General features: G+C 43.7%; 1 protein-coding gene across 1 annotated transcript in view; it reads left to right on the top strand.

The window, feature by feature from the left end:
* The window catches only part of PHACTR1 (phosphatase and actin regulator 1), a 597,649-nt gene that overhangs the window by 527,708 nt on the left and 52,786 nt on the right, over positions 1 to 17,155 (top strand). The window contains exons 10-11 of the mRNA XM_017891116.1: positions 8,262 to 8,509; positions 10,479 to 10,635. Coding sequence (XP_017746605.1) covers positions 8,262 to 8,509; positions 10,479 to 10,635 — 405 coding nt within the window. The remainder of the gene's footprint in view (positions 1 to 8,261; positions 8,510 to 10,478; positions 10,636 to 17,155) is intronic.

Genomic DNA, 17,155 nt, shown 5'->3' with positions numbered 1-17,155 from the left:
ATGGGACACTAAAGGACCATCTGTGGTAGCCGTGTGGTTGTTTTGAAAGATGCTTTTTATTTGACACTAATTGAAGTCTGAACTTTAAACAGATTCTTGGACTGGTGGTTCATATCCATCAGCTCGTTCAACTTTAGCACCTGTCTCGTCCCCAGTGGCTTTTCCAGAACTACTGCCTTCACCATGAAGCTCCATGAGCTTTCCCAATTCAAACTTGGGCTTCTTCAGCATTTTACTTTTCTAACGAAGACATCATGGAGAGGAAAAAAAGAAAAAAAAAAAAAAAAAAAAAAGATGCTCCTGCTCCTTCATCCTGAGCTGTGGAACCCGCTGGTATCTTTAAGACATTGTGTGGAAATATTCTGAAATGGTGCATCTGTCCAACATCTTGTGAACATCATGGAATGCTCTTTAGTTTCTGCATGTTCATCCCTCTTACGTTTGTCAAGAAAATGACATTACTGAGTGCTACCTAGATGATAGGGAGCAGAAATTCATCTGTTTTTCCCCTGGAAAATAATTTAAGGCCTTTGGTCTTTGTTTAAATTCATTATAGGATGTTAGTATGAGAGGAAACCGTATAGATCTCATCAAGCTCAATGACGTCACCTTACAAAGCAGCCTAACTTTGGACAGTCTGAATTGAAGTGGGCTGAGGGCCTGTGAGTATAGAATTGGAAACTGGAATACCATAAGCTCTCTCTGTTACCTTTTCTGTGCACACACAGTCCTGGAATGAAGGCCACACCATACCAACGTGCTCTTGCTTGCATAGATCTCTGTGCCTTCGCTCCTCCAGTTGTCTTCTTAGGAAAAAGAACTCTAGAACACTATTTCCAAAATCCTAATGCTCCTTTCACAAAGAGAATTTCCCTACAACAGCAAGACTCTATCTAAGGGTCAGGGATCCTAATTTTAGCAAATTGAGTAATTGGAAATGTAATGTGGTGTACTCTGATTGCGTGTGACTTCAATTCAAATATTTGATCAACTTATCCATCAGTTCCAAACACACATGCAATGATGAGGTTGAGGCAGGAAGATCATCAGCCTCTGTCTTGGAGAGACTCACAGTTAATGGGGGTGGTGGTAAATGCTTAGCCTGTAATTATAACCTAATGTGGCAGATGCTGTAACAAAGCTGGGAACAGAGGCTATGGATGTGCAGAGAAGGGACTGATTTCCATTGGAAAAATCAGAAAAGGATGCTCAATGAAATGAGATTTGAGCTATCCCTGAAGGATAGGCAGGATACTCTTTCTAGGCCAAAACCTGAAGGGTGAGTTCTGAGGCGGAGCAACTGCAGGAGTAGAGGGAAGAGGCAAGAAAGTCCACAGTGTACTTGGGCAGTGGCACGTGGTCTGATGTGGCTGGAACATTGGGGAGACAGTAAAGAATAATAACAAATGAGATTGAAAGGAGTTGGGGGGTCAGATCGTGAGGCACCTCTTAGTCCATGCTATAGAGGGTGGAGTTGATCCAGTTTACAGTGAGGCCTTTCCTGACTCTTTTGATTAGGAGAATTACATGATCAGACCGATTTGACAGCAGAATAGAGGGTGGACTTGGTGGATGCGGAGGGGGAGGTTCTGGAAGAAGAGTAAGGTTTAGAGCCACTGGGGGACCACTGCCTCTACATTAGCAGTAGTATAGTGACAGCAGTAGATCAGGTCCTATAGTCTGACAGCCTGAATTCAATGTCTGCATCCCTCTGGTTGTGTCACCTTGGCCACGTGCCTTTGTGTTTTCCCGTCTAAAATGGGAAGATCACAATAGTACCTATCTTTTAGGATCCTTGTGAAGCTCAAGTGAATCAACACATGGGACAGTGTGAGCATTTAGAAATGTTAACTTCTGTCATCATCTGCAATAATCCAGTTAGAATGAACAAAGGCGGCCGGGCACAGTGGCTCCTCCCTGTAATCCCAGCACTTTGGGAGGCCAAGGCAGGTGGATCACGAGGTTGGGAATTCAAGACCAGCCTGGCCAAGATGGTGAAACCCTGCCTCTACTAAAAATACAATAATTAGCTGGGCTTGATGGTGGGCACCTGTAATCCCAGCTACTTGGGAGGCTGAGGCAGAGAATTGCTTGAACTCAGGAGGCAGAGGTTGCAGTGAGCCGAGATCGCGCCACTGCACTCCAGCCTGGGTGACAGAGCGAGACTCTGTCTCAAAAAAAAAAAAAAGAATGAACAAAGGCTCCATCTCAGAGGTTAGGATGAGATTCTTCACATTTACCTGTGGTTTTAGAAGCTAGTTAGCCCTTAGGAAGAGGGAGGGTGAAAACAACCCGTGTGCAATGAAGTCCATTTGAACCTGAAGCCAACTAAATGCTTAATGCCAAAGAATTTTGATGTGAATGGTCTAGAATAGACTTTATTACACGAGTCAGCAATTTCTCAGGGAGGTTGACAGGTACTCTGGAAGATGTGACTCTCAGGCCACTGAGTGTCATTCAGTAAATCACTGATCTGGGCAACAGAATGAGAAAACCTGTTTCACTCAAGCATCAGCTTGGAGCTCTTGCATTCATGAGGTAACACCTCAGGAACTGAAAGCAGGAGTGCAAGTAGCTGAGTGAGTAGAACCCCAAGAGCATCAGCGTCTTGGTACAGCCCCCAGAGTGCCAGCCTCAGACCTGACAAGTCAGGAACTCACGTGAGAAGATCTGGACAGTTCTTCATCATTCAGCGAATGCTGCAGATTCCTGATAATTAATACCTAAGTGGCTTTTGAGGAGACTCACATGGTATAGTGCTGAGAATGCAGCAAGCAGCAAAGCCACTGTGGATGCTCTAGGCCAGTGCCTCCTAATCTGAGATGATTTTCATCCCTCAGAGGACATTTGGCAATGTCTGAAGATTGTTTTGCTGTCACAGTTGGAGGAAGTGCTGTTGGTATCTGGTGAGTGGAGGCCAGGGTACTGCTAAGTATACTACAATGCACAGGACAACTCTCAAAGCAATGAATTTTCTGGCCCAAAATGTCAGTCATGCCTGTGTTGAAAAAACCTGGGCTAGACCAACATTTAACCAAAACATGATATCTGCATCATTGGTGGTACAGAAAATGAGTTTAGGACAACCTTTGATTAGTTTTAATATTTTATTGAATATTGTATGCACTTATGCATATATCAATATTGAAAATATATGTATTACAAATATAAAAATATATCTTAACATGTTATAAACCTATATGGTTTACATATAAAACCTGTTATTACAAAGATATCATTTGCTTAGGATGAGGTTACAATAGTGTTTAAATTTTTTTTAAAGTACCACACTGACTTAAAAAATTACAAAGTAAATAATAGTATAAATGGACTTCAAAGATGCCATACACAAAAAATTAAGGAGGCAGGAGTATAATCAAGGTTTAGAAAACATTGGTTCAGATCAGGGCTCAGAAAACATTTTCTGTAAAGAACCAGATAGATAGTAAATATTTTCAGCTCTGTTGCAACTACTCCACTCTGCTATTTTGGTGCAAAAGCAGCCAAGGTGATCAGTGAATGGATGGGTCTCCTGAATGCCCTTGAGTATTAAACTCAGTGCCCCAGAAGTGGCCTGGTCATGGCAGGGTAGAACACTAGTTAGTAGGACTTAAAATAGTTATAAAGTAATGATGCCCATTTTTCACACACGTTGACAAGGCATGATATTTCCTCCATCTTGCATGGGTACATTTAGTGGGGTTTGTGTTTTATCAAAAAACACATCTCATAAGTATCACAGTTCAACTTTTGCATGCAGAATTTGTAATAGAGTGGGTTCAAATTTCAAGCCCTTCCTTTACCAACTGTGTCCTTGTGGGCCTATTCAATTACCCTTTCAGAGCTTCAATTTCCTGCTTCGTAAATTGGGGAGAATTTACAGCACCTGTCCTGTACAGTTGTTGGAAAGGTGAAATGCAACACTGTGTGTGAAAATTACACATTTAGTAAATGTTCTCTCTATTCACTCTCCCTTCTTTCCTTCTCTCCTTCAATTCTTCCACTTATTCATTGAGGATGCCCTTTTTATCATTGCCATTGATAAAGATGCTAACCAAGTCTAGAGCACCGCATCCCTGCAGCACACCACTAGATACCTCTCTGAAAATTAAAAAACAATCCCTTAGTTAATACCTTTTGAACATGTTTTGCCAAGTGCTTACAAATGTACCTAAACATCAGTCATTCCAGCCTGTATTTCTTTCCTTCGGCTAAAGCAATAGACAATTACCGAGCATCTATTTTGTGTCAGGCATGATACTAGGCACTAAGCATGGTAATAGGAACCAGATACAAACAGAAGACATGGCTTCTGCCCCAAGGAGCCTACAGCCTTGGGTGGTGAAGAGAAGATAGTAAGCAAACAGATGATCATGATTTTCACACCTGAGGACTCTCCTGTAAACACAGGCAAGGCATTGACTGAGACAAGTATTGAGAAATAGGAATGAATGAGGTGAAGATGGTTTGCGAACACATTCCAGGGCAAGAGCATTGAATGCATAGTTGCAAGTGATCAAGGGGTCAGTTGCTTGGAGACAGAAGTAAAGAAGTGGGAATGAGTTTGTGTTAATAATTTGGGCCAAATTATGTAGGGTGTGGCAGGCACATGACACTATGTTTAAGCTACTGTTTGCAGGCTAATGGTTTTCACCTTCCTTTTGGAATTAGAGCCTGTATTTAGAGCAGATCTAGGGGATAACTATATTATATAAAACTCGTGCCGGGCGCGGTGGCTCAAGCCTGTAATCCCAGCGGAGGCCCGAAGACGGGTGGAATCACGACGCGTCAGGAGATCAAGACCATCCCTGGCCTAACACGGTGAAACCCGTCTCCTACTAAAAAAAATACAAAAAACAACTAGCCGCGGCCGACTGTGGGGGCGCAACTGTATACCCAGTTACTCGGCGATGCCTGAGCGGCAGGAGAATGGCGTAACCCATGGGAGGCGGAGCTTGCAGTGAGCTGAGCAATCGGCCATCTGCACTCCAGCCTGGGCTAACAGAGCGAGACCGACTCCGTCTCAAAAAAAAAAAAAAAAACTCGTGCTACAGAGACTGATGTTCTGGTGGGTGTCCGTCACCAGCGGGGCAGAGGCCACGTGTCATAAGATGCCGTATTTGAGTTGATTTGGTTCTTTGCCTCAAATAGTACAGTTCATGATGCGTTAACTGAATTTTCATTTGCATCACTCCCAGAGAAGTAGTTTTGTAGACTTGAGAGGCTTTCAAAGTTCTCTTGGGTGAGGCTCTTAGATCCGAGTTTTAGAAAGTCGCTCCAACAGCTCTGGAGACTGGACTGAAACTGAGCATGCTGTGAAACCACTTGGAAGGCCATGTCTGTCAATAACCAGTAAGGGTCTCATTTGAGGCCATGTCAACAGGTGACTTCACATGCACCAGCCCTACAAAAAAGGCATGATTTACCCCGTTTTGCAGTTGAGGAAGCCAAGATTCAGAGGTTAAACAATGTGGCCAGTGTCAAGAAGAGAGTAAGTGGCAAAACATGGACCCAGATCTGTCTTGACTCCCCAAACTGAGGCCACATGTTAACCTTCCCAGCCTCCTCAGCTAACTCCTGTACTCTCCTTTCTTTTCTTGCTCTCCTGTGGTTCTCCATAGTTACAAAAGGGGTGGGTTCATCAGGGCATTTGTCTTCTTCTCAGGACTCTTCCTGATGCATAGTTGGCATTCAGTGGATATTTATTAATAGAATGTTTTACAATTCTTTTGGTGGGTTCACCTAGCTTCCTGGAAAACTACCTCCTTCATTCTTAAGGAAAATTAGGCATTCAAGAACATGCTAGGGTTCACACATCAAGAAGATGACCTGATTGGTCCCAGAAGTCTTTAGCTCTTTCTCTAGTGCCCCAACAGGCAGTCATTGGCCACTTGACCAATCCCAATTTGACAAACCCAGTAGCATGGTACCTGGTACCTTTCAAAGTAGCCAGCTGTCCTCCATTTAATCCCATCCTATTTAAGAAGGTCTCACGCTGCCCATGTATCTTTGAAAGAGAAGAAACCACAGCCTCTTGTTGATCACACACTACCTGAGGTGGAGTTTCTTATCTTCCTTTGCGTTTTTCTCTCTTCTTTATCTTCTTGAATCAACTTGGAGCCTTCTTCCTTAAGGAAACTCATGCTTTCTGGTTTCCAACTTTTTTCCTTAAAAGATTCTTCTTTTAAGAATCAAGAAGAATATCTTGATTCTTGACACCAAACAAGAATATCTATTGATTGCTTTCATCCCCAGCTCCCGGCTTCCATTATCCCTAGCTCTGTGCCTTTATAGGAACCATTGCTAATTAAACTAGAAAGTGGAGAGAGGAAAGACAGGATTTGGGCAAAATATGAGCCGTGGAATTACATTTTTTTTGCCTCTTCCATCCTTACTTCCTATAATACCCAATATGGAAATCCAAGCGCAGTTGGAATGGAGTGGCTGTCACTGATAAAAGGGCTGCTTTTGCAGGGTAAGCACCAAGTTCCCAGCCCCACTCCCATCACCCTTTGCCACTCTGGGGACTTCACCCTCCTGCTCCCATTGTCATTTGTATTAAATTAGGTGGGAAATGGACTGACGTAAACCACTAATGTGGTAAACCACTAATAAGATGCTGTATTTTTATAAATATATGATTTAATACTATTCAGTAGTTGGCTTTTTTTAAGTTGATTTAGTTCATCGCGTTGAACATCATAGCTCATAATGTGTTAACTAGATTTTTCCATTTGTGTCACTGAAGAGTTATGTGAAAATACAGAGAGAAAACAGCTCTTTGGAAACAATGGAAGGAAGGAAGTTAATTGAATTTACATTAGGCATAGCAATAATTTAAAGCATAATTGAAAGTTTCAGAGGAGAGGCATGCATTCATATGTCCTAAGTCAGATTTCTTTTGGATAAAATATTCAAATGTAGAACTTACTGATATATAATATAACCTCATGTTCCATTTCCTTATGCATGTCAAACAGTTTTGGATGGTAAAATGCACTGAGTTTCCTGTGTTTAGAAATTCCTTAAATGAAAGATATAAATTCCACTTCCAGTTAATCTGAAAAAGAATTACAAAATTTAACTGTGGTTTCTGGCTTCATATTCTTATGATATTTGCTAGATTTCATGCAAAGCCCGTCATAAAAAGGGTTCTAAGTTACTACATAATCCTCAGAGGATTCAGAAAATAATTATTTTCTTTATTTTTGATGACATGCATTTACTAACTTTCGAACAACAAACTTGTATAGATTTTTTTTTTTCTTTTTGAGATGGAGTCTCACTCTGTTGCCAGGCTGGAGTGCAGTGACACGATATCAGCTCACTGCAACCTCTGCCTCCCAGGCTCAAGTGATTCTCCTGCCTCAGCCTCCCAAGTAGCTGAGACTACAGGTGTGTGCCAACACGCCCAGCTAATTTTTGTATTTTTAGTAGAGACGGGGTTTCACCATGTTGGCCAGCATGGGCTTGATCTCTTGACCCCATGATCCACCTGCCTTGGCCTCCCAAAGTGCTGCAATTACAGGCATGAGCCACCACACCCAGCAGTATAGCTTTTTTAGTTAATAAAGATATTTGATCCAAGTTGGTTCAACTTAAGAAGTAGAACCAAAAACATCATCCTCGATGCCTGTTAGAAAGCTGACCTGCAAAATATCCAGACTGGCATTACCTGTGGCTCCCTGTGGGAGATCACTTTCTGTAGGTCATCGCTGACGATGTCATGCATGGGTCTCCGGCCTTCTGTCCATCCCCCTCTTCCCTTTCTCAGCATCTCCAGCCACAGCATTTCAGTCTTGCACACACTCAGTCCCCATCAGTCGCCCTGTGTAGCTTTAGAAAACTAGAACCTCAATTATTATCTTTCTCTCCTGAAACTGTAACTCCACTATCAGGTTAATGCTTTACCCTTGCTTTTAATTTTTTTTAATTATGGTAAACACCGATAACATAAAATTTGCCATCTTAACCATTCGAAGACATACAGTTCAATGGCATTAAGTACGTTCACGTTATTGTGCAACTATCACACCACCCACAAGGAGTTGGATTTATTATTTCCTACCCACGCCACTATTCCCATCAGGAAACGGTGCCATTTTCAAATGATTCCCTGTAAGATGAGCGACGGAACCTTACTTGCCCAGTAGACCCTTTGTCTCTTAGGACTAGACAACTGAGTTTTAAAATGGTTTTGATGCATTTATATAGCATGTTAGCCAAAATGAATTTCGTCTTTCCTCCTTGTCTTTAAACAGCTCTGAGCAGCGGGTCCCCTGTTCCACTTCTTACCACAGCTCTGGGTTGCATTCGGGTGATGGGGTCACCAAAGCAGGACCTATGGGCCTTCCAGAAATAAGACAAGTGCCAACTGTTGTGATTGAATGTGATGACAATAAAGAAAATGTGCCTCACGAGTCAGACTACGAAGACTCTTCTTGCCTGTACACAAGAGAAGAGGAGGAAGAGGAGGAGGACGAAGACGATGACAGCTCATTATACACCAGTGCGTTCATCTTAACTCTTCACCAGGGGTGGGGAAGCATGCTATTGTGGAAAGAGAGCAGAGAGAGGACCCAGTAGCCCAGCATTCTGGGTTCTAATCCCCGCTCTGGTATTGACTGGTCCTGGGTCGTAGGGCAGCTTAGTCTACCTCTTGGGGCCTCAGTTCCTACATCAATTAGAGGAGAGGGTAAATGTCCTCTAAATGCCCTCCTAGCTCTAAAAATTACTGCCACCTCCTACCTCTTTAAATGGCTTATTCTTTGTTGCTTCCCTTAGGATGCAACTTCTCCCCCAACCCACAAAAAAAAAAAGAAAAGAAAAGAAATTTAAAACTCTGTGTTTGTCTAGCAAACACTCAAATACTACCCACTGTATATGCAACAAATTCAGTTTTTAAGCATACCTCAGCAACTTTGAAGGCCTCAATTTAAATTTCTTATTTATGACCTTTAAATGTGCTAAGAGACAAGAGAAGAAATGAAGAAAGCAAAGTTCAAAACCTATCACTCTAGCCATGAACAGTAAATAAATTTTAGTTACGTGAGTACAGCCTGATATTTGGTCAACTTTTTAATAAATGAACTTATGAGAATAGCAACCATGCATTGAACATGTGCTGTGTGCCTGACAATGGGCTACGGTTTTAATCTCTCACCTACATCTCACAACCCTGAGGCATGGATGCTATTGCCTCATTTTACAGATAAGGGCAGAAAATGGAGAAGCAAGGCACAGGCCCAGGGCCTCACGTCTGCTAAGGGGCAATGCTGGGGTTTGATGCAGGCTCTGTCACATTCTGAAGCCCATGTTCTAAAACCAGCGGAGGAAGAAAGAAGAAAAGCACTACACAATAAAGCCCAAAGGCATCCTCAGACTTGTTGTCTGCTGGCGTTTTCTCTTGCTCTCTACTTACCAGGCTTCAAATAGCTGGCTCCGTGTGAGACCTGGCAAGCTATGCAGGGATCCAAATGATGTCAAGGAAAGAACCACACAGGGCAGCCAAAGACCTCAATGATCCATGAATGGAAGGAGCAACTGCTCAGCCCCTGTTTTGCTGTTCAGTATCCAGAGAACTGAATGTTTTATAACGGGGTTTCTCAACCTCAGCACTCCCGGCATGTGGGACCAGATAATTCTTTGGTGTGGGCCATACTGTGCATTGTGGGGTGTTTACAGGCATCCCTGGCCTCTGTCCGCTAGATGCCAGTAGCACCCTCTGCCTGCCACCTTAGTTTTGACAACCAAAAATGCCTTGAGATATTGCCAGGTGTCCCTTGGGGAGCAAAATCACCACTGGTTGAGAACCACTGATTTATACTAGATGTAGGGAAGCCCTGCCTCAGCTGCTCAGAAACCCTGGGGTTAAAAAGAAAAAAACCCACCCCAGGATATTGCCTATTTCAAAGCCCTCACCTCCACTCCCACCCCCAACCAGCCCCACTTTGTCGGCCTACCTTTTTTCTCCTTCACGTGCCCCCAGCTCCAGTGTAGTTGATCTTTTCTGTCTCTTGAGATTTCCTGGTGTAACCTTCACCACTGAACTTTTGCAGACACAGATCCCCGCCCACCTGCTGCCTGTTGGACTCTCATCACTGCTTCAGGTGTCAGCCCCTCCTCCTTGTGAAACTTCCCCTAATTGCTAAAGGCCTCTGTCCTGTCTCCCCCTTTGCAGTCCACTGCACCCCACAGCCAGTCCTGCCTTTCTTTGTGATGTCGCCTGCATGCTAGGCGTTCCTGGAGAGCAGAGACCCAATCACAGGCTCCCTGTGTGCTGTCCATGTGCCCCACACAGTGCTTGAGGTAGAGTGTGTGGCAATGGCAGGAACTCTAGGAACTGAGGCCTTAACCACTTTCAGGTGTTAAAGCGTTGATGACTTCCTTCCTGCCTTGTATCTTATGGCCCAGGGTTGGCCCTGTGGGAGCCCAGGCAGATACGTCAGCCTTAGTTGACTCATTTCTCTCTCCTACAGGCTCCCTGGCCATGAAGGTCTGCAGGAAGGACTCCTTAGCCATCAAACTCAGCAACAGGCCCTCCAAGCGAGAGCTGGAAGAAAAGAACATCCTTCCCAGGCAGACGGATGAGGAGCGGCTGGAGCTGAGGCAACAGATTGGCACCAAGCTCACCAGGTAGGACAGCGGCACCCTCTGCCTCCCTGGCAGTGGGCCTTTAGCTCTCCAGATTCTAGCAAAAGAATTCACTCTTGGCCAGGCGCAGTAGCCTATGCCTATAATCCTAGCATTTTGGGAGGCCAAGGCAGGTGGATCACATGAGGTCAGGAGTTCAAGACCAGCCTGACCAACGTGGTGAAACCCCATCTATACTAAAAATGCAAAAATTAGCCAGGTATGGTGGCCTCTAATCCCAGCTACTCAGGAGGCTGAGGCAGGAGGATCACTTGAATCCGGGAGGTAGAGGTTCCAGTGAGCTGAGATCATGCCATTGCACTCTAGCCTGTGTGACAGAGCAAGACTCTGTCTCAAAAAAGAAAAAAAAAAGAAAGATACAATGGAAAACATCCCATTTTGTCTCCAAGGTTGTTTCTATAGTGCTCTCTCTTTCATTTATACAAATCTTGGAAAATTCACTTGATTCAAGGTTCAGGGAGAAATTGAGAGGCAGGTTTCCAGGGAGAATAATCATCTGTAGAAAAGCCTCCATCATCTGACCAGGCATGGTGGCTTATGTCTGTAGTCCTAACATATTGGGTGGCCAAGGCAGGCAGATTGTTTCAGCCCAGGAGTTTGAGGCCAGCCTGAGTAACAAAGTAAAACCCCATCTCTACATAAAATAAAAAATTAGCCAGATGTGGTGGCACATGCCTATGGTCCCAGCTACACGGGAAGTTGAGGCAGGAGGATGACTTGAGCATAGGAGGTCAAGGCTGCAGTGAGCCATTATTATGCCACTGCACTCCCAGCCCAGGTGACAGAGTGAGAAAGAAAAAAGAAAAAGAAAAAGAAAAGAAAGAAAAGAAAAGAAAAGAGAAGAGAAGGGAGAAAGAGAAGGGGAACGGGAAGGGGAAGGGAGGGGAAGGAAGGAAAGGAAGGCCTCCATCATGTAATAGAATTGACCTATGGAGAGATAAGGTGTGGTCTGATTAAGCACAAAGCAGTCAGATAAACAAACTCTCTGCTATACGGTTAAGTGGTTGGTAGTGATGCCTCATTACTCCACTGTGACTCTTTTTGAGTGATTGCCCTTTATGTATGGATATTACAGACATAGGCATAGCTTTATATTATATTAAGATATTAACCACTTTTGTATGTATTTGTAATCAAGGGTGTGTTTATGTGACATTAGGTAACCTTTGTTGAGTACTTATTATTTGCCACCATTCTCTAAACATTTTATATGTATTAAATCATTTGTCTTTTGGCCTCTCTATAAGATACACATTCGTACACCTATTTTACAGATGAGAACACCAGGCATAGAGAACTTTGGTTGCTTTGCATAATGTCACACAGCACAACTCTGGAATTCTCTCTCTTGAGCCCTTACTTTGTACCAGACACTGTTGTGAGTGCCTGGACATAATGTGTGGAAGTCTACCAGGGCTTAATTTCTGATTCTCCCTCTTACTAGCTATATGGCCTTAAGTAAGTCACTTAGTCTCTTTCCCTGTGTTTCCACATAAGTAAAAGAGTGAGTTGTGAAAATTAAGCAAATTAATAGAAGTATTTAAAACAGTGTCTGGCCCATAGCAAGCAATCAGTTACCTGTTGTTACCATCACCTTTGCAATGTACAAGTGAGGAAGGTGGTACATAGAGATTATGTAGACATAGGCGTCATCCAACTTTATGCCACTATTCTTCCCTCCCACCTGATTTACTTTGTTACCTAAGGGCAGCTTCTTTCCCAAAATTAACTTGGTTTCCTCTTGGAGGATGTTGTGATGGTACAGGGCTTTGTAAAATGGTCAACACTGATGGATGATTGGACATAGTATTATGCAGTCTTCAGAGTCATAGAATGAAAACATCTAACCACCTGCTACACACACACACATTCTTTCTGTCATTGATTGAAGTAACATGGCCTTGTCTTTTAATACCTCAGTGATAGTTGCAGCTCTCTAGAGAGCCCGTCCCATTGTTGGAGAGCCTTACTGTTAGGCATTTTTCCAATATTGAACTGAAATCTGTCCATGCCACTCCCATCCATTGGTCTTATTCTGTGTTTTCTGCACCTTCATCCCCTGTAACACGGCATGCTTTAGCGTACCTGAAGATAATGATCCTGGCCTCCCTGATCTCTCTCACGTTACATAGAACCATATGTCAGCTCTGAGATTGGTTGGGGTGGGTGGGTATGGTTCTGGGCTACTCCTGACCCAGCTTGTTCAAGTTTACACATTATCCTCTAGGGGATTAGAAAAAAGAGAAGGAGCAGATCTTTTATCATAGCTCCTTCCCCTCACTTCCCATTCCTCCAGCTCTGCTACAGTACAAGCAGAGCCCCAGGTATGTGAGGGGCAAATGAAAATTTATCTGCAGGTGGGAGTGAGATGCCAGAGCATCTGGCTGCCTGGGTGACCTCTTCTTTGGCAAGTGTGAGACAGAGATGGGAAGCATAGGAAGTCGGCCTGTGAGCCTGGACACCTGCTTTTTCACTGTGGGGTCCTTGCACCTGGTTTAGACTAGCACAGTAAAAAAGGGCACCGTTGTCTGAGAGCATACTCCTAAAAAGAGAGACAACCCCAGGCTGTCCTGCCTGAATACATATCCACAAGGCTAGCAAAGGCAGCTGCAAAACTCAGAGGTGGGAAGAGACATAAACCATCCATGTCCTGAAAGAGGTTCTCTGTGTCTGAAATCTTATTCTGGTAAATCAGCCCTTTCCCAACTCTTCCCCTAATAAGGATGCTTAAATACTGCTTGGAATTTGTGACATCCACTGAAGGTTTACCATAGTATACTTTGTTCCCAGCCCTCTTTCATTATGGCCGATAGCAGGTGTATTATTCAGTTCACTGCTATGAAGAAATACCTGAGACTGGGTAATTTATAAAGAAAAGAGGTTTAATTGACTCACAGTTCTGCATGGCTGGGGAGGTCTCAGGAAACTTACAATCATGGCAGAAGGTACCTCTTCACAGGGTGGCAGGAGAGAGAATGAGTGCAAGCAGAGGAAATGCCAGACAGTTATAAAACCATCAGATCTCATGAGACCCACTCATTATCACAAGAACAGCATGAGGGAAACTGCCCCCAAGATTCAGTTACTTCCACCTGGTCCCGCCCTTGACATGTAGGGATTATGGGGATTAAATTCAAGGTGAGATTTGGGTGGGGACACAGAACCAAACCTTATCAGCAGGAGAAGACACGTCAACTAGGGACAGAAAGACAAAGTAGAGAAGGCAGCATATTCAAGCAATTGAGATGACCTGCGTCCTTCGTCTGAACTCACTCTGTCCTTCACTCTTTCAACTAGGGAGTTTCTTTCTTTGTGGTAAGACCTTTGGAAGCTCTAGCCAGATTGCAGGGACTGTGCCTAAAGGACAGACTGTCAGGAATGTCTAGCAAATTGGCAAAGTTGTACAGAGCTTAGCACATGTCTCCATATGGCAGATAGGTCATATCTATACCTCAAGGTCATTTTTGAGGTAGCACAGCCATTAATGCAGACCCAAAGAGTTTTAGGGACAATTCCCTTTAGAATTGAGAGCTCAGCTCTGTGCTTCCAGCCACCCATTCATCCTGAAGCCAGGGAAGAATGAAGGGGAAATCTGAGAACCAAAAAGTGACTGTGGTAGAGAGCGAGCTACTCTGGAGTCAGGAGTTTGGGTTCCAGCTCTGATTCTTTCATTTCCTAGTCATTTGCCCTGAGGGCATTAGACTAGGTCATCTGACTACTGTGTGTAAAACATGTGCTCTATGATCACAAAAAGCAACTAAAGGAATGCAGACGTGTGCTGTAGAGTTGGCATTTCTTAAGCTACAAGGCCGCAGCATTCTCTGGCTATTAATGTACTGGAAATCTTAGGCTCTTTGAAAAGCATTTGACCAAGTCTGTGGTCCTCATGGAGTCAGCAAGATAGAAAACATAATTTTAGCCTGAAAGTTCCAGTAACATAAGAAAAAAAAAAAAAAAGGACCACAATTTGCAGCATTCTAAGAATAATCCCTGTGCTTCCAAAAACATTTACTTGTTGAGGCTATTGGGCAGACTCTCCTAAGTCTCAGTCAGCAAGTCATCTGGATTTTTAAATAAATAACTATTTCAATTAACTGCCATTGGAAACGTATGGACTGCCCTAAGGACATGAAGGTTGGTCAGCAGGGTTCATGTGACTCCTCCTCCGTATGTATACAGACTTTGAACTTTGGGATGGCAAAGTTCACCAAGGAGTGGTGAATGATGCCATCCACTGGGGTGCCAGGTGAAAATAGTAGAGCTTCTATTTACATTCATTTCATGTCATCCTTTTTAACATGGTTATTTGTGCCCAGATTGTACTGTGCATGGTGTATCATTACAGTAGCACCTGTGTCTTATACATAAAGAAATGGTACATATGGGGACATGTGATTAGATTCATATTGATGAAGTTCTCTTAGAGTCCCCTGGTTTCAGAGTCACTTCTCAGTGCTGTGTGAGTAACACTTTTCATCTCCAGTGGACACACAGAGACCTCAGGGCAATCCCTCGCCCCACCTACCCCGCCCCATGAGAAACCATTCTGCATTCTCTCTAGATCTCCTCTTGGGATTCCATATCCTGAACCCTAGGAAGTGCCCTGACTATGGGATCTCAGCCATCACACCTACTTCTAGTTCTGTTCATTTGTCAAGCTTTTTATTCCCACAAGAGTAATGTTCCCTCATGACCCCATTTTGTTTATTTGAAATATAATTGAACATACTACCCCAAAATATCAGTATTAAAAAAATTAGACATGGAGCTATGCTTCTCAAAGTTCATAGTTAGGGTGCCCTGTCAGGGTGACCTCGTGATCAGCCAGAGCCAGCATGCTCTGGCACTTCCTCACATTCCAGCCTGTGGCACTGACTGATTGTTGAAGTGAAATCCCCAGAGGCTGGAGCTTCGGATCACTAGTTATGGGGTGTTCTGGAACTAAAAAGAAACCTGATGGCTAACAAGCTGTGCTTTTGATTCTGAAACATCCTATAAAAAGTGAGTCATTCAGTAAGTTGATAGGGCTACTCATGTTTAAAGGAAGGAGATTAAGACTCCAAAACATGACCTATTTGTGGTCAGTCAACAGCCAGTCTACTTGGGACCTCACCTAGTGAACAGCTAGGTCTTCAGACCCAACAGAGGATCGACTGGCCCAGTCGTCTCCAACTGAGGTCCTCTGTCCCCACTCATACCCTCTTGGTTGTTTGGACCAGATGAAAAAGCCTGCAAAAGAAAAATAAAATGGAAAGTGCCTCACCATATACACAGTAGTTTATCATCTAAAGTGAGCTCAGGAGTAAATGAGGATTGGGACCATCTACCTCCCTGACATACTCCTTCCTCTAAGATATCCCTTTACCCTTAAAATATCACCCTCCTACTCAGGAATGAACTATGGCCTTTTTTTTTTTTTTTTTTTTTGGCAGTCAGAGTTGACCAGAATTTTTTCATCAACTGAGCTGGAGCAGGCAGACCCCCCACTTCTAGTTGGATGCATCTCTATGTAGAAGCTCTTGGAAGCTTGGCCACTTGGTTTGGGAAAGAACATTTCTCCTTGTAATGTCCTTTTCCTAAGCTAGACATAGCCAATAATGCAGACCACTCACCGATGATTATTCCCAATGATCAAAGGAAGGTACTGACTTCATTTAAGCTACTTGGTGTATTCATTTGCTGGAGCTGCCATAACAGAGTCCCACAAATCAAGTGGCATACACACAGAAATGCATTGTCTCAGAGGTCTAGAGGCTGGAAGTCTGAGATCCAGGTGTCAACAGAGTTGGTTCCTTCTGAGGGCCGTGAGGGAGGCTCTGTTCTGGGCGTCTCTGCCATCCTCTTGTGTTTGCTGAGAATCTTTGGCCTTCCTTGGCTTGTAGATGCATCACCTCAATCTCTGCCTTCGTCTCTGTGTGATGCTCTCCCTGTGTGTGTACCTCTGTGTTCAGATTTCCCCTTTGTATAAGGACACCAGTTATGCTGGATTAGGGCCCACCACCCCATCCTGAAGACCTCATTTTAACATGATTATCCCTGTAAAGACCTTGTGAGGTGCTGGGATTAGGATTTCAACCTGGAAGTTTTAGGAAGACAGAATTCAATCCATAACACTTGGAGAAGTGTCAAGTGGGTTTACCTAGAGAAGGGACCATGACCCCAAATGCATGTGGAGACAGAGAGATATTGCACAGAAGTGAAGCAGACAGTGAGGAGATGAAGAGGGAGTGTTGGGAACAGGGGCAAGATGAAAAGTCCACCCTTGCATCAAGAGACCATCACTGTTCAGCTTCAACCCCATGTTGTTTTGCAAAAATGAAGGACTAGTTTGTTAGCTCTTCTGAAAAAAGAATCTGGATTTTTAACATGACAATTTCAAATTTTTTAGACTTTATAGGACTGGCACAGTGACTCACGCCTATAATCCCAGCACTTTGGGAGGCCAAAGTGGAAGGATCACTTGAGCCCAGGAGTCTGAGACCAGCCTGGGCAACATAGACCC

The sequence above is a fragment of the Rhinopithecus bieti genome, unplaced genomic scaffold (assembly GCF_001698545.2).
Source record: "Rhinopithecus bieti isolate Rb0 unplaced genomic scaffold, ASM169854v2 scaffold_19939, whole genome shotgun sequence".
In the NCBI taxonomy this organism is placed as follows: domain Eukaryota; kingdom Metazoa; phylum Chordata; class Mammalia; order Primates; family Cercopithecidae; genus Rhinopithecus; species Rhinopithecus bieti.
The sequence above is the reverse complement of the archived record's forward strand: the minus strand, read 5'-3'. Positions and strand labels throughout refer to the sequence as shown.